We start from the raw sequence: 22,384 nt of genomic DNA, 5'->3' as shown, positions 1-22,384 counted from the left end.
GCAGGTTATAAAAAAAGGTTTCTACATTATGTGTAAATATACATTTCTCAGCAAGCCATTTGACATATTATGTGATCTGGTAAATCTCATCTATTGTATTGTAATTTATACCATTGTATAGATCTGGAGAATAGCTCATTTAATGTTGAATTTAAATCATTGTGCTAAGTGCATTTAAAACACTCGTCATCAGTGACTGTAGTTTGTTCCTATTTTTAAGATAAGCAATCTCGTCACAATTCAATGTACTTCATATAAAAAATCATATTTTTTCATCATGTTACCATTGCAGCCCAAAGACAATGATGGAGATAACTGCTGCCCCTTCCGATCATATCGATACAACAGATGTATGTGGAATAAATGGTTCTCAGAATTTCGACGACAACTATGCTGAGCTGGGATATTCTCTCAACATCATGTCTCTCATCGTTTACTGCCTAGCCTTTGTTCTCGGGGTGCTCGGGAATGGAGTGGTTATCTGGGTGACCGGGTTCAAGATGAAGAAAACAGTTAACACAGTTTGGTTCCTCAACCTCGCCGTGGCCGACTTCCTCTTCACAGCTTTCCTGCCCCTGAGTGTGTCATATCTGGCTTTGGGTTTCCATTGGCCTTTCGGCAAGTTCATGTGCAAACTGAACAGCACCATGAGCTGTCTGAACATGTTTGCCAGTGTCTACATTCTGGTGGTCATCAGTGTGGACAGATATGTGTCCGTGGTGTGGCCAGTCTGGGCCCAGAATCACCGAAATGTACGAAAAGCGTCCGGTGTGAGTCTGGGTGTTTGGGTGCTGGCTCTTATTCTCAGCGCTCCAGATTTCATCTTCAGGGACACTGCCCCATCATACTGTAATGATGGGCCAGTTATCAACTGTTTCAACAACTTTGCCCTTTCCGATGATTATGAAACACTATCTGTGAAAGAGCTGCGACAGTTTCGTCATCAGGCCATGACCATCACCCGTTTCCTCTTGGGATTTGTTATCCCCTTCACTGTCATTGTCTCCTGTTATGCTGTGATAATCCATCGTATCCGGAGGAATCCCAACCTGGCCAGCCAGTCAGGTCGTGCCTTCAAGATCATAGCTGCTGTCATTACCGCTTTCTTCCTGTGCTGGTCTCCTTATCACATCATGGCTCTAATTGAGATGGTCAATCACATGGCTGATCATACAAATGAAACATAGGCCATGTCACCACCATTGGGATTCCTATAACCACCAGCCTGGCCTTCCTCAACAGTTGCCTGAACCTACTGCTCTATGTGTTCATGGGCCAAGACTTCAAGGATAAAGTCCGTAAATCCATCCTGAGTGTATTGGAGACTGCTTTCCAGGAGGACACATCTTGCTCTCACACTGACACAAAATTAGTGGAAACCAGTCATAGCAGAGATAAGTCAATTCCTACTGATGTATAAGAATGTCCATCACACAAAGAAAGACATTTTACAAATTGAACTGAATGCTTTTAATTTCATGTTCTTTTTATCTGGCCTTTTGCACATTTTATAATATTAAAACATTTCCTTCTGAAAGAGTTGACAGTGACACAGAGGTTGATGGAGACAATTTATTGATTGGCTAGGTGGTCTTATTTAATCCTATAGAGAAAATGTATATATAGACCTATATGCAGCCCTATAGCTAAAGGCTTAGATGATATGTAAAATGCAATTTTCTGGAGGGAACACAGCTGTAATTTTTAATTAAGTTATGTTTCAAACTACTTTGTTCTTGCCTATAGGCCTATATGGGCCTGCAACAAAAAAAAATCAGTAATTTAAATATATTCTAATCATAGCTTACATTCATAGATAACTGACCTCACAGAACATATCTGAATATAGAATATTTTCTGAAGTGAATTTGATTCTGAAATACAGCATAAATGGTGGCGTGACAGCAATTACATTTCTTAAAAGCATCGCCCCCATCTACAGCTACTTCCTAGTTCCTACTCACACCAACTCAACCCAGCTTCCCCTGAGAAGAAATGGCCGTCATATTGTGGGCACCTCCTCTGTCATTTGAACATAAAAACAAAAAGAAACAAAACAAAAATGTCATTGGATTATCAGTAGCTTTTACATCAATGTCTATTGTTCAGATCACAACATTTATAATACATGTGTAGGTCTACAGTGTATTGGTGGGATTGATCGGATGAAATCTATGATAGACTATTTCACAAATGAATTACATTTGTAATTGTTTGGTATTTTCTTCTGCATCCTCTTTATTCAGTCAATGATGTTGTATGGTTTTGTTTATTGTGTTAAGATGTGTGTTACAATCTTATAATAAAGACATTGTGGAAAACTTCTCTACTCAACTAGAATTGTGTTTGAATTATGGAAACCTTTCATCCAAGGCAACAATGCTGATTAAAACAATAGGCTAAATAGGCTATAATAGTAGGACCTTTTTTCTAAGGGTCTGAACATTAAATAAATAGTAAGTAATGGCATTTCGCTGGTCCACATTGCCTATATCTATGGTCGGACGAATACATTTAATAAAAATGACTGTCCTACCGCAATTATTTTACTATTTTCAGACACTCCCATTCCCATTACCAAAGTTTTTCATGATAAATTTGACAATCTTAGATACAATCTAAGATTGGGCAGGCTCAACTAACCTCCTCAGCATCATATTATTTCTGTACGACTGCACTTCCTAGGTACATATTGAACAAGCATCAACACCAGAACTACCACTACATGTATATCTATAATCCTCAGAAATTAAGAAATTGAAAAAACATACAAAAAATCCTTGTCTGACACAATCATACATAAACATGTAGGTGACATGCCTGAATTATCTTGATTTACTCCTGTTTTGGGTAACGAATAGTTTCCACCTGGCAAAAAGGATGGAGGGCTTCCTTAGGCCATGGAATACGAAAGGCATCCTGAAAATAATGGATCAATATGTTGATGATGGAGCTTTGCTTTCTTTTGATCAATTGTGTTAGACATAACACATCCCAAAAAAACACTTTTTCAAGTATGTACAATTAAAAAGCTACATGTCAACAAAATATAAACAAATAATGTACCCACCCCCTTTTTCAAAACTTGAGGAAGTAACACTTGCAAACTTAGGAAAGAAGGGCCGCATTCATCTAAATATTACAGTAGCCTATCTTAATTACAAATAGTACTGATTCAACACTAGATAAATTAAACGCTTGGAAAATAGACATAAAAGAAGATATAGATGAGACAGACTGGCTTAATGATTGTTTAAAGGCACTAAAACAAACTATAAATACTCGATTTAAGCTACTTCAATATAAGTGGCTGGTGAGAACATACATAACTCCAGTCAAGCTCCATCATATGTCTGCTAATGTCCCAGATGTGTGTTCCAAATGTGTAGATTAGAAGGCAACTGTGTTCCATTATATGTTCAAGGATACAGGATTTCTGGAAGGAAGTTATATAATGCTTGTCAGAAATATTTCAAAGCAGGGTCCCTTTGGATCCAAAATGATGTGTGCTTGGAATGTATCCAAACAATTTTCCACATGCATCAGGGAAGACCAGACTGCTGGACTTTGGCCTCCTTCAGGCAAAGACAGCCATTGCTCTTTTTTGGACAACTATGGATCCTCCATCAATGGCGATATGGATTAAGGAGCTGTCTGGATGTATGGGATATATATGGGGCATTCTTCAACTACAGACACTTTTTGGTGCTGAATGTTTTAGAAAATCTAACACAGTATTTTTTAGAAATCTATTTATATGTTTGAGTTCTCCATCTTGTAACATTTCCTGATGTGCTGAAATTATTTAAATAACATATAATTTATGCCATTTTATCCCCACAACAGAGGAAATCGTCATTTCCATCACACTTCAAAAATGTGGTTTTAAACAAAACTACGAACTTAGCTGTTTTCAAAATATCTAATGTAGCTGAAACCCCATTCCACTTAAGTCTTTCAATCAATGTATTACATGACACAATCATGATTGTATCAATAGCTGAACAATTTTAAAAACCATTCAAAAAAATTATACTATTGTGTTTATTATTTTTGATTTTCACTTCAAAATATATGTTGTGATGGTAATGATAGAATGTATTGGAAATTACATGTGACAAACAATGTTATTGAATAATATGTATAAATAGCTAATAAAATGTTTTTTTTAACTGTTCAACTTATCATGCATTCTTTCTTAGTAAAATAAGCTAAATGAAATCCATTTATAAGTTCACTTTTCTCATTTCCATCACAGTCATTTTCATCACCTGAGAAAAGTGTTGGAAATTACTTTTGTGGAAAATGTATTTTGTCACACAAGCAATAGGCTATATTAACTTGTAAAAGTCCTTTTTAGAGTTAGCATTAAATACACTCAAAATATACAACATAAAATGTTTATCTTACAACCAATGAAGATATTCTTGATTCAACCAACCTTTACCTTGACTTCTACGGTTGTCTGTTCCCTCCATGAAGCTGAATTTCTCCTCCAGTCATTTGCACTACTGTCACATGATGCTGTGGTCACCTAGTATACAAACCCTAAAGGCCAGGACACACCAGTCCGACTACCCGAAAATGGAGACTGCCGATTCAGGGAGCTCCAGTCTTCCCGTCGCGGCCGAAAAAGTGCAAAGAACACACCAAACTGACTGCTGACTTTCCGTACACTCTGCGCTTGCGCGGGACGTAATGTCTCCATAACAGCAGGCGGCGCTAATCTGTATTGTGTGTGTCCCGAAAAAATACGGAAGCCGGAAATGATGGGACGGCTCTCTAGATCATAAACATGGATAGAAATACGTATTTATATTTATGGAACATAAAGAGCACCATTTTTAGCAGAGAGTGTCGAGCATGTTGTCGAGCAGTCAACAAGGGTTGATGCATGTGAGTACTCGCTGAACGAAACAAACAAACAAACACATTCAGGGCTGTACAGTGCGACAGTTTTGATCGCATTTGCTACTGAAATTGATCACGTGCGATGATGAATACGAATCTATTAGCACTCGTGCGACAGGTTGATAATGAGGAGAGGCTGTCTTTGAAACACAGAGGAGAGATGCACAACACTGCTTAGAGGGCTCTACATTAACACTGCGGGTAAATGAGTCTTAGGCAAGTAAGTTATTGAGTCCACCCTCCACTTTGGCTGGTGAAAGATGTGTGCTCGAGATCTGTGCTCGTGCAGGGATTCTAGGTATAAAAACTTCACGGCTTCAACGGCAATTACCGGAAGGAGACGGCACCGCAGTTAAGTTAGCGCGTGCACAAACAGAACATTTCCTGTGCGCCTTCACATTAAAAGCCTGTTACTAGCCAAACGTGAGTTGACTTTTATTTTGAAGCCGGTAAGAACAAGAAGTTGGCGCTTTTTTCTAGCTTGAAAGGCAACTCCTTCAGCTGCAGAGAGCAGTAGCCTAGTCTATTTAAACAAAGTTTTAAATAAGCCACTGAAAAGCTACTCCCAACACATTCACAACAACCTATTTAATTTATCCTAAATTGTACCAATATGTATACTTATTTATTTAATAGGCTATGTTTAATGTTTTAAAGTTTGGTTTTAATTAACAAAGGACATTATAATAATAATTCTGAATCAGCAAAAAATTGCAATTGGCAGGTTAGATTATTTTTTCTAAATTGCAATCAGTGCACCCCTATTAATTTTTCTACAATTATTACTGCACACACTAGGATATCATATTAATTGTGAATCTCAAATGAGACCAGGATGACATGCTCAAAGGTAATTAGAGCAAAATGCAAGGGTTAAGGTTAAGACAAGTTTTCAATCATAGCCTACTTTGTGTGCTACCAAATTTATTTTTGTGCTACTGAATTTTTTTGCTTGCTAGCACCAGTGCTACCACCTAAAAAAATAAGCGTACAGCCCTGACATTAAAACAATGGCTAACTGTTGTTAGCTGTTTGTGCTACCCGCCTCACTTCCGGGCTTCACTGATTCGCTAGCCCTCCACAAATCAAATTGCTCCAACTGAACTCCAACTCAAAAGAAGCCGGACGACATCTATTGACACCGATTTCACGGCACACACCAAACAGATTCGTGTCCCCGCCCCCTCGAAACTCTACGACGGCGATTATCGGGCCGGTGTGTCCTGGCCTTAAAGAAACCTCCCATAATAGGCTACACATTTTGTTCAGTGTGATGGAAATGACGGTGAACCCGATAACTGGTGTTCTTTAAAATAACACATAAAATATTCTTACTATATAATAATAGTAGGCCTAGGCCTATATATAGCCTATATGATACCTTTTTCTAAAAAAAAAAATACATTTAATTGAAATAGAACTTTTTGTATGATCAAATGTTTAAAGTAATATTATATCAGTATTTAATTAGAAAATTAAGCAGGGTTTAATTAAAAAAAACTGGAACCAGGGACAAAGGAGGTATATCCAAAACCACATACAAAACACAACTTGTTGTAGCCTATAATAAAAATATTATCTGGTCTACCATTTAGTCATTTACTAAGAAATAATGCATGATAAGTTGAACAGTTAAAAAAAACATGTTATTAGCTATTTATACATATTATTCAATAATATTGTTTGTCACATGTCATTTCCAATACATTCTATCATTACCATCACAATAGGCTATTTTGAAGTGAAAATCAAAAATAATAAACACAATAGTAGGCCTATAATTTTTTTGAATGGTTTTTAAAATTGTTCAGCTATTGATACAATCATGATTGTGTCATGTAATACATTGATTGAAAGACTTAAGTGGAATGGGGTTTCAGCTACATTAGATATTTTGAAAACAGCTAAGTTCGTAGTTTTGTTTATAACCACATTTTTGAAGTGTGATGGAAATGACAAATTGCTCCAACTGAACTCCAACTCAAAAGAAGCCCGACGACATCTATTGACACCGATTTCACGGCACACACCAAACAGATTTGTGTCCCCGCCCCCTCGAAACTCTACGACGGCGATTATCGGGCCGGTGTGTCCTGGCCTTAAAGAAACCTCCCGTAGGCTATAGGCTACACATTTTGTTCAGTGTGATGGAAATGACGGTGAACCCAAGAACTGGTGTTCTTTAAAATAACACATAAAATATTCTTACTATATAATAAGTATATATAGCCTATATGATACCTTTTTCTAAAAAAAAACATCATACATTTAATTGCTATGAAGTCATTTTAGTGTAAATTAAGTGTGTTCGACAAACCTTACAAATAAGAAATGTGCCTACGTTTTCCTTATATCTGCCAGGAACACAAACATCGTTTATAAAAAAAGCTGATATGCCTATCGTAGACATTTCACTGTAGGGTGCTTTGGAATGCCGATCCATGTTTCTTCTTCGGAAAACGTCATGAACGTAGGCTACGGTGCGTCGTGATGTCATAGCTGCTACCATGTTGAGAGGCTCCGGGAGAGACGGCTCCGGCCTGCAGCACTAGTGGTCATCTGCCACAGAGCGCTACTTACTGGACGGTGCAAATTAAAGTCACTGTATTCTGAGATGAACCATATTGTGTGGTAAGTTATTTCTAAATTGACTGTTTGGGCCAGGTTTTCTGTAAACCACAGCGTTCGTTCTCTCCCTATGCTAAGTAGCGCTAGGTAGCAGCAGCTAATGTTAGCTATCGTCTGACCACAATATTAGCCCACAGCTTCACATTAAGGTCCAACTTTTTTTGGGACCACGCTTAGTTTATGCATCGCTGTAGTCAGTCTCTTACAATGGGTCACTGGCAGTGCGTATTCTTTGTAGAAGTGTTATATTAGCTTTCAAAGTAGGCTAATGATACAGCTTCCTTACTACAATAGATAGCCTATATGCTGGGAGGGTGCAGACGCCCCCTGGCTGCACACCGGGAACAACAGAAATGTTCCCTTGTGCATTCCTCCAGCTTCGTACATTTCTTGATTTTGGTAATAGACCTGTCCCCAAAAGAGTCATCATATTCTATTTTGTATTATTTCGAAATGTTTCATTCGTAATGTTTTCATTATTTGTATTAGGCCTACTGGGTTTATAATGAAAAATGCATGTCATTTTTCCATAACAAATCTTAACTACAGCTGGGGAAGTAAGTAATACCTTTTGTGATATGTCTGACAGTTGAAAACCTGTGTATTAAGAGAATATAATTTGTGTCAAAGCTGTTATTAATTATGAAAAACTAGAAATATTTTGTATAACCCTTTTTTAGCAGCATTGGGCAGGATTTAGACATCTCTCATTCATAACTAAATAGCCATCTGAGATTAGAGGTACCTTTCATACAGCAGCAGAAGTGTGCATATTCTACAATAAATTGTCTGTGATAATGCTAAAATTGTGAAGGGAAAAAACTGACACTGACTGTTGAATCATTCTTTGAAGTTTGTGTCCCCTTACATAACGTGTGCTCAGCCGATTATTGCATATTTCGGAATTATCGTCATCGGCAGTTTTTTTGCTGATTTTCTGTCGATTTTCTTTCTTTTCTTTGCAAACAATAGCAGAATCATCGCTTGACTGTTAATAATAATAAGTGATGATAATAATAAGTGATAGAATTTATATTGCGCTTTTTTGGAGGTCACTCAAAGACGCTTTACATCATAGAGAATCAAACATGTAGAAAAAGAAAACAAAAAAATAAGGTTTGAAGTGGAGTCAGGTGTCATTAGGCTTCCTTAAAGAGAATGAGTTTATTGAGTCTGAGATGCTTATGTTTGGGGGGAGGGAGTTCCAGAGGGTTGGGTGCAGTAAGATAAAATGCTTAATGTCTGAATTTAGACATATTTGTTCCACTTAATTTTTTTAGACAATGCGTATTTCAATAAAGGAAAACTTCCTGTACACATTTTTGACAGTAAAAGGTATATATTTAAAAAAAGTTAATTTTTCTAATATACAGTCATGACCGAAATTATTCATACCCCTGGCAAATTTTGACTTAAAGTTACTTTTATTCAACCAGAAAGTTTTTTTTCTTGATTGTAAATGACACAGGCTTCTCCCATAAGATAATAAGATGATGTACAAGAGTCATCATTGTGGAAAAAAATATTTTTCAGCTTTTATTTACATTTGAACAAAAAGTGTCCAAAATTATTCATACCCTTCTCAATAGTCAATAGAAAAGCCTTTATTGGCTATTACAGCAATCAAACACTTCCTATGATTGCTGGCCAGCTTTTTGCATGTATCCAGTGGTATTTTTTGCCCAAGGCCAAGTGTCCCTGCAGACTGCCTGATGTTTGTTGTTGAGAATCTTGATGTATTGCTCTTTTTTCATGGCGCTGTTTACTGTGATTAGGTTCCCTGGCGGCTGGATGTAAACAGTGGGCGCCTACGAGTGACGTATTAATCGCGCGACTCAACGAATCGATGACCAAATTCGTTGCCAACGCTTTTAGTAATCGATTTTTATCGATTCGTTGTTGCAGCCCTAAACCAGACCATCGTACTTAATTTCATTTGTACAGAAGGTCTGGAAGTGCTGTAATTGGCAAACGTTCACTCACTTGGAGGCGGGTGTCTGTTGAAGTTTAAAACTATTGGATCTGCCCAGTGCCACTCTGGATTAGCCAACCAATCGCATAACGTTTGGTCGTCACGTGTGTCAAGAGCCGGCTTCCGACGGTGCGTTCCAGTTGAACAGGGAACTCGGAAATTTCCGACTTAACTACATATTGTGGTCTATGGATCTACCGGTACCTGGCAACGGTAACTTGCTAGAGCCTAACGTTTAGTTATTTAGACGAGAAAGGTTGTCGGCGTCCATACTTTCGCGAGCAGATGCACTGGAACACAGACGGGTCGGAACTCGGAACTACCAAGTCGGAAATCTCCGAGCTCCGGGTATAAAGGAACGCATCATTCAACTGAAACTGGAGCGCGACTTCGACGTCATCGTTCTCAGCCACTCGGGATGTTCAGGGGTTGACACTAAGGTTTCAAATGCACTTGCCCATAGGGCAAGTACAGGTAATGTTTTACTTGCCCGAATGTTGTGTTCACTTGCCCAAAAAAAACAAAAAAACTGTTAAACAATGATATATACAGTATAGGCTAATTGAATTATACATTTTAGCGATCTCTTATCTCTTAAATGCAAACACTGCTTACTAGTCTCATCCTGACCACATAAAACGCACAACAATTCATATAAGCCTAGATATCATGACATCACACACTACACCAAGCGCTTGGTCCTGCTGCAGCATCGTGAAAGGGCCTCTTTTTGCCATGCACCTTGCCCAGGGGCTCAGAAAACTCAGTCTAGCTCAGAGTCAAGCTGAATGTTAGCTTCCACAGAAAAATTTTACTTATTTAAAACGGTCACATTGTGCCAAAAAGTGATCGTGTGCCATAAAATTATTAAAGTCCACCATGTTAAAGCTATTGCCCAGTTATACTGTAAGTAAGGAGGTGGATCATTAATTTCTATTCATATTGATACCATTATAAAGACTCCACAATCCAAATCTTTATCGATACCTTTCTATTATTTTATTTAAAGAGAACTGGTATTATTTCTTTAATTGCTTACAAGATGAGCAGAGCTCAGGATAGGACTTTAAGCAGGTCATAATTCCATATTTAGGCCTACTATTTAGTTTATATTGCTGGGAAAACAAGTTTTTTACCCAAACTGTAGGCTATTATTCAAGCTTCCCGCGAAAAACTCAAATTTCTTATTTTCTTGATGTTACATTGAACACATCATGATGTCATTTTATTGATCTTTGCCTAATACTCATTTTACTGAGCCGACCTGAACACATCACATTTGAACCGTTTGCGATTTGTTTTAGCTAACTAGGTCTTATCCTGCAGATTTTAATATGGATTTAAAAACTATCCGATTTTTGAACTGCGGGACTTGTCACTTGCTACAGTCTCTCATTTGTTGATCACCGCTGCATTGAATGAATGGTGAGACGGTGCGGAGCCCGTCTGCAGCGGCAGCGGCTCAGCAGACAAGAGTTTTTTTTTTTTTTTTGGAGACGGAGTGGGTGGAAGGAGTTTCTTCAAGACAGTCGAAGGTAGAACACTTTTACAGTCCATGATGCGGTCCGGTGATGGAATGATACGCTGAAGTAGGCCTAATTAGATGAAGATGACACGACTCGATATTTAAAATTATATAATGTGACCTAGCCTACTGGACTCCATAGCGGTATCGATAAGCTCAAACGTTATTGATTTCTGTGTTTTGAATATAGCGGAACCAGGTCCGTAGGATAGAGCCGGCTTTCGGAACGTAGACAGCGAAACTGCGCGCACACAGGCTGTGTGTGTGTGTAGTGTGTGGGTGTGTGAGAGAGAGAGAGATCGAGTGCGAAAGAGCGACCGTGATGCTGCTGGCTGCCGCGCGCAGCTGCTCAATTGCGAATATAGCCGATCTATTTTGTGTGAGTTAGCGGGAAAAAATATGTTTTGCAGACTGTAAAACACATGAATACATAGCCTAGACTACAGACAAACCCTCTGAAATCCACTTGCCCGTCCGGGCAACTAAGAAGCAATCTCAACTTGCCCAAACATTATTTTCAGTTGCCCCGGGCAAGTGGGAAACCGTTAGTGTCAACCACTGGATGTTCGCTGATTGGACGGCTGTAGATTTTCCTGAGAAAACTGAGAAATTCACCGCACCCCCAGACTGACTACTGAAGGGAAAATGAAATTTGAGCAGAAGTAGGTAGGCGGGCGGAGCCAGGCTAGAGTCCGCATTCATCTGGTATTGGAAACAGAATTTGACTTTTGTCCACATTAGGGACCTCCTACTTATAGACTAGCAGGAGGGGCCCTCAGATTTTCAGGTACCCCTACCCGAGGTAGAACAAACCCCAACAATGATTTTTTTTATCTTTAGAATGTCCTGTTCATGAAACTGATTGTTGAGCATTTTTATCTTAGGGGGAAATGTGTTTTTTTGGTTATTCTTTAGAACTACCCCACTCCCTCAAAAATAGCCAAATTAGGCCATTCCGAATAGGGGATATGTGACAAAAAAGCCCATAACTTGGGAATGCTCACTCTTTTCTTCATCAGATTTGCTGAGATACTAACCAGGTGTCTGTCCCACCACATCACCAAAAAGTTAAAATGTAATTTACCAAAACATTTATTGAAATAGAGTCCTGTATACATAGCTTTAGTTTAGGCGGAAATGGTACTTTTGTTGTGATAGGAAAAGAGGGTTCCTTTACTTTTCTCTCACATATCCCCAAATCATAAATTCCTACCAAATATACCATTTATGTGTTGTCTAGGATGCTATTGAACAATAACCAGTTGTTGTATAAAGATATCTGTTACAGTTAAATGTTTAATGAGATTTCTCTAGAAGTACTCCTGCACTGAAATAGCCCTATTTGCACATTCCGAATGGGGGATAGGTGGCATAATAGCATAGTTCAGCAGATATGTGAATGCATTGTGCTTTTTATGACACAAACATGAGCTTTGGCACACTGATAGAGCATGCCCTAAGGAAGATTTTTTGCTATAGGGCCATCGCCAATTTTTCCTATGGCGCCCACGGTGGCCATTTTTAAAAATAGCCACCATCGGCTGTTATAGTACCAGTAGCTTGGGTTGTAGAGCACCTAGGATCATGATTATGGTGTCTAATCCTACATTTTCAAGGATGGACAAGGCAGTGGTGCTATTTAAAACATGCTAGAAAGTACCCAACTTCATTTATCTGGCATTCAGGGAACAAAATTGTGGTAAAACCTTCAAATAATAGCAGAGTTATGCATATTTTCATGAATTACATAATCAGTTCATGAGTTGTATGCTGACCTTCTATGCTTACAAGTAAATATCTATTTCAAAGCCTGACCAATACATCAGTGTAGCCTGTTTGAGTGGTGTAATTGCTATTATATCTGTGTAACCCACTCTGAGTAAGTCAATATTGCTCTAGGTTCTGAAGGAGCTAAGTGATAAACAGTTACCACAATGAAAGTACCAGGCAAGGTAAGTTGCAAGCAGTAACGTTTACTCACATAGAGTTGTAGGTAACACCCAAAACACATATGCATACACCATTTGAAAATAAAAACAATGGCCATTTAAAATAAATGAGTGTTGTCAATAGTCCTTTTAGTCGGTCTGTTTGGTGATCACTTCCGGTTAATCATTCATATGTCCCCAACAGTGACCAGCTTGGTAGGCAGCCCTCTTTCTGTATTGAATGAGCTGCTTGTGTTGGAAGTCCCTCAATTGATGTACCTTTCTGGGTGATGAGCTGCTTTCTTGCCTGATAGACAGAAGCCTGGCTGCTGGTGCGACCATATAGCAATACAACACATCTCTTCAGATGCTTCATCCAGTTGTCTATGGCAGCATATGCACAGAAGGCTTTTGTGACATCTTCAAAGATCCTCCATGTATCCTACGCAGTTTTCTTACCCCTGCCACCAACAGATGACACTGTGTCACATTCATTAAAGGCATGGAACACTGGCAACGCTATACATCGTTCTGGACCTAGTGCCGTTGCCATCTCGTGAGCTGCTAAATGCCGAAAACTCTATCCAGCTCCAAAGGCAACCCACAGCTCATTGATGTTCAGAGAGTGGGCTGCAGTCACTGCCAGTACTAACACATCTGTGTCAACTGTGCATATTGATACACTGTTATACCCTTCCTTCACAGCATCTTCAAGGTGCAGTAGGATGTGGGTATCAGCCTTCTCATGTGTGCATAGTGCAAGAACTTCTACATCTCGAGGCAGAGTGCAGAGGACTTCAGCATGATGGGTGCTAATCACTTGTTTTTCAGTGGTGCGGTCTGTCAAGCACTTCAGGGAGTTTGTAGAAGAGTTGAGCCGTCAAGTGCCATTCCTCAAAGATGGCCATAGTTTTTGCGCATTGAAGATAACAAGGCTGAACTGTTCTCTTTCCTGGCATCTCTCTTGCTGAGTGTTTACCCCTTTAGACCGTCAGGAAGATATTGGTCCCACACAACATCCACTCTGCTGACATGCTCCAGCTTAGACAGGATGTTTGGTGAGAACCAGGATGTATGGTGAAAACCTTTTGTGCACATTTAGAAAAGGTCTTAGCAGCACCAGGTCGTAGCATGTTTACGAGAGCAGCCCCATCAAGTATGTTGACCTGTGCTATGGGGTTGGATTTGATCACTTGTGTTGAAATCAGGTTCTCCAAACAGCCAACCAAGTCTGACTTGGTTCCAGTTCTTAGCTTGCCCATTTGTGACAATGCCAGTGGACATGCCTGGTTTTTCGTGCTAAAAAAATCACGTATCTGGGATACAATATAAAGCCTAGAGAACAGGGAGCAGTCACTCTTCAGGGATGAGAGCTGTTTTTGGGACCTGGACTTCTCTCAGACTGGAGGCCGGCTGAATAAAGGGAGGCTGTTCCTTTTGATGTTTTCTTTGGTTGGCTTTGTCTGGTTGACAGTGTCAATGACTGCTTCATCTGCAACATCCCTAGTATCAAGTACAAGAAGGTCTTTTGTGCTCTTTTCACAGAATGGATTACCCATGTCTTCTACACTCACCGACCACTTCATTAGGTACACCTGTTCAATTGCTTATATGGACAAAAAGCTAATCTTCCAATCACTGGCCGCAACTCGATGCATTTAGGTATGTGGTAGTGGTCAAGACAAAATGCTGAACTGGTCGGCCAGTAACCATGAGGTCGCTGGTTCACTGGTATTCATCTGGCAGAGTGGGTGTGTCCCAAAGCAAAGAACCAAAGCACGATCTTGGTCAGGGCATCTATATAGAGTAGGAAGTTGGCCTCTCTTATTGATCGCACATAGATCATGTACTCTATTTCCAGCTGCAGGACAATGGACCAGAAGTGGAACTGGGGACATGACAAAGCTCTTTCACTACACCAGTCTTCCAAGGACAGAGGATTATGACCCTCCTCCAGGTCATGTATGTACTCGGTGAAAGCCCTTTGCAGGAGAAGATATAGGCTGCTGGCTGTGACCTGATGAGCATGGCAGGGGCGTCACGTGAAAGGCTTTGAGAAATAAATCTGCTGTCCCTGTTGTAGCAACTCCTTGCACAAGTGCTCTACACACGCTACCTTCCTAGATGATGCCAAGTACCTTGAGTGCTGCCATCTCAATGTGGAACCCACCAAACATCACAATAAAGTTATCTTCACCATGAGCTGCTGGCCAAGTCCACTGGATTTGTTTTGCCACTGCATACAGAGGTTGCCTTCTTCACCACATTCATAGAATGGCGAATCATGGCGAATGGTTTTGGCTTGGTCATAGAAAAGGGGAAGTACACACTACATTGTGTAATTCTTGGTGTTAACAATGTTTTTATGCTTTAGTATGATTATTGTATAACATTTAGAGTGTTAACATTTAGAGTGAGATCCACTGTGAAGATTCCTCTCCATTGATGGCGAGCCTCCCAGTGTGATCCTTCCAGGGCGAGGAACCGACCCATGAAATACTCCACATGTGTTAGGACCGTACCAGTCGCCAGGATTCACACATCCATTGGACTACTACCCACATCCTTTCCAAGAACTGTCACAGGACCAGTTACAGCCATTTTAACAGAGAACCACTGACAGTGGATTAATTAACCGGAAGTGATCACCAAACAGACCGACTAAAAGGACTATTGACAACACTCATTTATTTTAAATGGCCATTGTTTTTATTTTCAAATGGTGTATGCATATGTGTTTTGGGTGTTACCTACAACTCTATGTGAGTAAACGTTACTGCTTGCAACTTACCTTGCCTGGTACTTTCATTGTGGTAACTGTTTATATCACTTAGCTCCTTCGGAACCTAGAGCAATATTGACTTACTCAGAGTGGGTTACACAGATATAATAGCAATTACACCAATCAAACAGGCTACACTGATGTATTGGTCAGGCTTTGAAATAGACATTTACTTGTAAGCATAGAAGGTCAGCATACAACTCATGAACTGATTATGTAATTCATGAAAATATGCATAACTCCGCTATTATTTGAAGGTTTTACCACAATTTTGTTCCCTGAATGCCAGATAAATGAAGTTGGGTACTTTCTAGCATGTTTTAAATAGCACCACTGCCTTGTCCATCCTTGAAAATGTAGGATTAGACACCATAATCATGATCCTAGGTGCTCTACAACCCAAGCTACTGGTACTATAACAGCCGCTGGTGGCTATTTTTAAAAATGGCCACCGTGGGCGCCATAGGAAAAATTGGCGATGGCCCTATAGCAAAAAATCTTCCTTAGGGCATGCTCTATCAGTGTGCCAAAGCTCATGTTTGTGTCATAAAAAGCACAATGCATTCACATATCTGCTGAACTATGCTATTATGCCACCTATCCCCCATTCGGAATGTGCAAATAGGGCTATTTCAGTGCAGGAGTACTTCTAGAAAAATCTCATTAAACATTTAACTGTAACAGATATCTTTATACAACAACTGGTTATTGTTCAATAGCATCCTAGACAACACATAAATGGTATATTTGGTAGGAATTTATGATTTGGGGATATGTGAGAGAAAAGTAAAGGAACCCTCTTTTCCTATCACAACAAAAGTACCATTTCCGCCTAAACTAAAGCTATGTATACAGGACTCTATTTCAATAAATGTTTTGCTAGATTACATTTTAACTTTTTGGTGATGTGGGACAGACACCTGGTTAGTACCTCAGCAAATCTGATGAAGAAAAGAGTGAGCATTCCCAAGTTATGGGCTTTTTTGTCACATATCCCCTATTCGGAATGGCCTAATTTGGCTATTTTTGAGGGAGTGGGGTAGTTCTAAAGAATAACCAAAAAAACACATTTCCCCCTAAGATAAAAATGCTCAACAATCAGTTTCATGAACAGGACATTCTAAAGATAAAAAAAATCATTGTTGGGGTTTGTTCTACCTCGGGTAGGGGTATCTCGAAAACTAAAGCCTTTTTTGAGCACTTGCTGCTAGACTATTAGGGGCGGCAGTGGCGAAGTGGGTAGGGAGTTCGCCTCTGGTGTGCAGGGTCGGAGGTTCGATCCCCCGTCTCCCCGCCACATGTCGAAGTGTCCCTGGGCAAGACACTGAACCCCGAATTGCTCCCGATAGTTAGCTTAGTTACCCTGCGTGGTAGCTGCTGCTTCTAACATTATTCTATCAACACAGACTTTTACATCGATAGTCTAGCGTTATAATTGATAAGCCTCGGGTGTACTGTGGAGTGGGTAAGACTGTTTTAGTAGCAGGCTAATTAGACCCCAATCATGTGCGCTAGCCTAGCACGAGCAAACTCTGCAACTAGAAGGACTGAATGAAATGTGTTGAAAACTGTCTCCAATGATAAAGAACACTTAGGCTAACTTGGGAATCAGGCCCTATGTCCAAAATTCCAAACTATCCCTTTAAGCATTGCACTGTCTGCGCCGTGTTTCATCCAGTTTGAAAAAATTCTCCCACACTGGACTCTGACATTTTCATGCACGCTCCAAACTGCTCCTGCTGCGCGCTCACAAAGAGACGTGGACTCACATACACGGTTACGTCTCTCTTTACTGCCATTTCCTGGTTTACAAGCGCGCAGCTCTTTTAAAAACATATTTCCTTAGTGTCATTTAGTTCGCCAATTTTCGGTAATGTTGTTCGGCTTTTTAACTGTTTCGGGCCGAAACCGAAAATGACTTATTTTGCCATTTTCGGACAAACTTTTTCGGTGGCCGAATATTCGGTGCATCCCTAGTTTGAACCCCACCGGTTAAAAACACCAATGAAAATGGAAATTATGTACGTGTTGATTTACATACAGAGCGGGTAAATGCTATCCGATCACAAGTAGACAAAGAAGTCAGATGTGAAAAGACAAGTGTGAACACACGGACTGAGACCCTGTTTCCACCTGGGATTAACATCTGACTTTTTGAATCTGGTTACAAGTGGACAGCTCTCAGTCCGTGTGTTCCCACTTGTATTTTCAAATGTGACTTCTTTGTCTACTTGTGATCCGATTCCATTTACCCGCGCTGTATTTAAATCAACACGTACATAATTTCCGTTTGCATTGCTTTTTTTAACCGGTGGGGTTCAAACAAGTAAACATACAGGGCTGTACAGTGCCACAGTTTTAATCGCATTTGCTATTAAAATGCATTACATGCGAAGATAATTACCAGTCTAGGTTGATGAGATAGGCTACTGTCTCATTTAGACAAGGAGGAGCAATGCACAACACTGCTTAGAGGGCTCTACATTAACACTCGCCAAATGCGGGAAATATCATAGATAGTATGAAGGTAAAAACTCTTAGGCGAGTAAGTTATTACGCCTCTTTGGCTGGTGAAAGATGTGTGTTTGCCGGGCGGCTTTTCTAACGTCTGCTACACTCTTGCCACCAACACCAGTAGCATACACGGCTTTCTGTATGCAGTTAAGATACTGCATATGCGAACAGAATATTTCCTGTGCGCCTTCACATTAAAAGCATGTTACTAGCCAAACGCGAGTTGACTTTTATTCTTACGCAGATAAGAACAGGAAGTAGTTGCCTTGCAGCTCTCCAGTCAATAGCAGCGATTTCCGTGGTTTCAGATATACGCAGTGAAATGAAAACAGAGCTTGTCTTTTGCAATACTGGCGGATGCAACTAACGTTCATGAGGCTTCTATAAAAGCTGCATGAACGCCAGTGATGTATTTTCAACATATTTCCGTTCAGGCAGGGGGCGGCAGTTGAGTAGGAGGTCCCTAATGGGGACACAAACCACATTGGGGTTTCCACTACCAAATGAATGCGAACACAAGCGACGTAAACCACCTCCGAATGTGGTTTTTGTGATCCGATCTCAATGCGTCTTGAGAGTGTTTTCACCTGTAGTTAGGGCTGTATTCAGGTGATCGGATCACGAAAGTCAGATGTTAATGCCAAGTGGAAACGGGGTCTGAGAACTGGCCACTTGTAACCAGATGACCAAAATCAGATCATAATCTCAGGTGGAAACAGGGTCTATGTTACCCAGTATCTCCTCCTTTCGGTATCTGTTACCAGAGGCTACTTGGTGGCCTCCCCGTTCTAGTGTTATTCTTGAAGGCAAGGCTTGTTATTCTTGAAGGCAAGGCTTGTTTCATCATGGAAAAGCAGAACTCAGTTAATACTGTTGCTTCAGCACCATCGTAAACCACCTCCGAATGTGGTTTTTGTGATCCGATCTCAATGCGTCTTGAGAGTGTTTTCACCTGTAGTTAGGGCTGTATTCAGGTGATCGGATCACGAAAGTCAGATGTTAATGCCAAGTGGAAACGGGGTCTGAGAACTGGCCACTTGTAACCAGATGACCAAAATCAGATCATAATCTCAGGTGGAAACAGGGTCTATGTTACCCAGTATCTCCTCCTTTCGGTATCTGTTACCAGAGGCTACTTGGTGGCCTCCCCGTTCTAGTGTTATTCTTGAAGGCAAGGCTTGTTCCAATTTAAGAATTTAGTTTCTTCCCACTGGCTGATTTGAAAACGCAAAGGCTACTTACCATAAATTGGAAGCTCCAGCATCTGAACTCTGTCTGTTACAAGACAAGTACTGTAACCACAAGCTTGCTAATGTTTAATGAATTAATAACGTAAATTACTTAATTAAAATAAAGTATTATTTTCCTATGTGTCACTTTGTTTGGGGACTTGATATGGTGGCATCTCCCTAGGTCAAAATTTCCAACCTAAGTGTGGCAGGTCAAACCTTGTACCATTATTATACTATAAAATGAAGATAAGGAAGGCACTTCAAGTTTTCTCATTTATTTGCCACACAACTCAAACTTGTCACCGACCCTGGCTTTGGTAATTTGAAATTGATAGCGCTGCAGAGTCAACTGGCATGTTATGTGAAACAAACCTGGGCTTCAGTGGTTTGATAATTATTTTCTTTTTATCCCTTCAGGTGGTGACACACTTGGAAAACCATAGCAGAAAGGTGACCATTCTGCTCCTAAGGACATATTGTTTCTGTTGAGTGGATGGACTTACTGATTTCCACATGGAAAACGATTTTTTGGTTTTCTGGATAGATCTTTTTGGGTTTCAGATCGAAAAGTGATGCCATCAGCTCATGGACAGAATTATTTCATCATGGAAAAGCAGAACTCAGTTAATACTGTTGCTTCAGCACCATCGGGTGGAGAATCAAGTACCTTTATCTGCACCGAGTGTGGAGATGGGTTCAGCCAGTACTCTAGTGTAATGGCTCACATGGCCATTCATGGACCTTTAGAGTCATTTTCCTTTGATGGCTCATCAAATGGATTTGAAGTACCTCGAGAATATGTGCTACAAGAAAATGGTACACTGACAGTTGTGAATGGCTTGGTACAGTCACAGTCATATGTAAAACCAGCGTCTCCTGGAGTCCTGCCATCACATTTCCCACCCCCTTTCAGACCAGTGTCTCCAACTCTAAAGCCACCGCCTTTTCCTTATAGAGATGTTTTTAGGCCAAGGCCATCAGACTTAAACTCTCGTCAGGGCCATTACCGTTGTGAAATATGTAGCAGATCATTTAACAGCCTGCAGAGTTTACATCGTCACCAGCAATACCGAAACACAGAGAGAGGTTACAAGTGTACTTTGTGCTGTAAAATATTTGAAGGAAGACAGGACCTTAAGAAACACCTCCAAGACCATGCCAATGAAAGGTTCCACTGCTGTGGTCATTGTGGTAAACGCTTCCTTAAAGTAGATTCACTGAATGCTCATCATAAAGAAAATCACCTCTCCCAGAAGACTATAGGGTTAAGTAAATCTGAGAATAAGCAGGAACAAAAGTTTGAGAAAGCATATCCTTGTAGGAAGTGCAAGTTAAATTTCTTCTGGATGTCAGATTTCCAGGCACATTCACTGTACCATTGCAAAGGGAAAAAGCCTGTTGCTACCAATGCATCTGAAATTCAAGTTAACTGTAAGAGCAAAGAAGACCCACCACTTGAAAACTGCTACAGTAATGGCACATCTGTTGATGTTAAGAATGGGGACAGTAAAATTGCTAGGGACGCAAGCGATGAAATTGAGATTGAGATTGATAATGACTACTCTTTCACACCATACAGATGTGGTTTATGTGGGGATCGTTTCCAAAAGTTAACAGCTCTGAAGGAGCATCATCTCACACATCAAACTCAGGAGGAAATAGATAAGCTGAATCAAGAATCAGAAAGAACATTTAAGCGAAGATTACCACTTAGAGTTAGACATAGACGAGGGGCTAAGCCAAATGAAAAGCTGCATCCCTGTAAGCAATGTCAACGTGTCTTTCATCATTCTAGTAGTTTATCTCGGCACATGAGATACCATAAGGGCACTATGCACACATGTGTATTATGTGCCAGACACTTTTCACAGCTTTGTGACTTGACAAGGCATATAGCCATGTACCACAACGGTGATTCAGAAACTAAAACAGGTTTGAAACACTTACACAATGGATCTTCCCCCAATTCATTGAAGTGTGACAAAAACACAAGCTCCTCTGACGAAAGAAACAAGAGCTCATCTGACAATGAACAAACGGCTTCAAAGCACCATCCACAGGGGAAACAACCAGGAAAAGCGGGAAGAGTAAACTACAAGTGTCAGGAATGTGGAAAGAGATTTGGGCTGTTATGTGTGTACCAACGGCACTTGCGCTACCACAAAAAGGAACCTAGTACGTGCCCCAGATGTCCAGCTCAATTCAAGAATGCTTCATCCCTTGAGCTTCACCTTCAAAATCACCCCAGCATTGGAGAAGCAGATGATTTTGGACAAGCACATCACAGCACTGGTTCCAGTGGGGGCACTGTCCTAAAAAAGGGTAATGCAGAGGACATAGAGGATGACTATATGGACCATACTCTAAATGATACAGGAAATACTTCAGAGGTTCTTTACGAATGCACTGAGTGCACTAAGACATTCTCATGCTTGGAGACCTTTCTTCAGCACCAGACTTCTCATGGCTCAGAAAACAACGGGTAACTATCATGTCAGACCCATTAGTTATTGTTATTGCCAACTATCAAGCTCTCAGGATTTGGGGGGTTTTGAGTTTAGATTATGCATTGATGTAAAGTTGTTTGTGATACATGTTTTTCATACTTTTTATAGGCGTTTTATTTCAGCATGAGAAGAGATATGATGTATATTGTTGACTTTCAGAAACCAATTACAACCAGGAACTAAGGCTTAGGTACTGAGTATGCCTAATGACCATTCAATTAAATTCAGAATGTTTGAAAATGGACACAAAATACCCAAAATGTAACTTTAAACTTTGTATTCTCCCACAAATTGTGGTTAACTTGACCAAGTTATGATAAATATGTTGCTTTTCACTGTGTTTTGTTTTATATTGCTTTATTTTTCATAATGTTTAATTTGCAGA

At 40.1% G+C, this 22,384-nt stretch overlaps 1 protein-coding gene and 1 pseudogene across 2 annotated transcripts; both read left to right on the top strand.

Annotated features, from left to right (window-relative positions):
* The first annotated feature begins 305 nt into the window (after window positions 1–305).
* Window positions 306–1,420, top strand: LOC307259603 (chemerin-like receptor 1; annotated as a pseudogene). Its single transcript has one exon. The product of its transcript is annotated as a chemerin-like receptor 1 (transcript).
* A 6,000-nt stretch (window positions 1,421–7,420) lies between these two features.
* Window positions 7,421–22,384, top strand: LOC307260120 (uncharacterized protein). Its single transcript, XM_080040256.1, has 2 exons — window positions 7,421–7,542; window positions 19,910–22,384. Exon 2 carries the CDS (start codon window positions 20,065–20,067, stop codon window positions 21,976–21,978), a length of 1,914 nt encoding a protein of 637 aa, XP_079896382.1. The 5' UTR covers window positions 7,421–7,542; window positions 19,910–20,064; the 3' UTR covers window positions 21,979–22,384.

The sequence above is a fragment of the Ammodytes marinus genome, assembly GCF_949987685.1.
Source record: "Ammodytes marinus genome assembly, chromosome: 13".
Lineage (NCBI taxonomy): Eukaryota > Metazoa > Chordata > Actinopteri > Uranoscopiformes > Ammodytidae > Ammodytes > Ammodytes marinus.
This window is presented reverse-complemented; position numbering and strand designations above follow the sequence as displayed.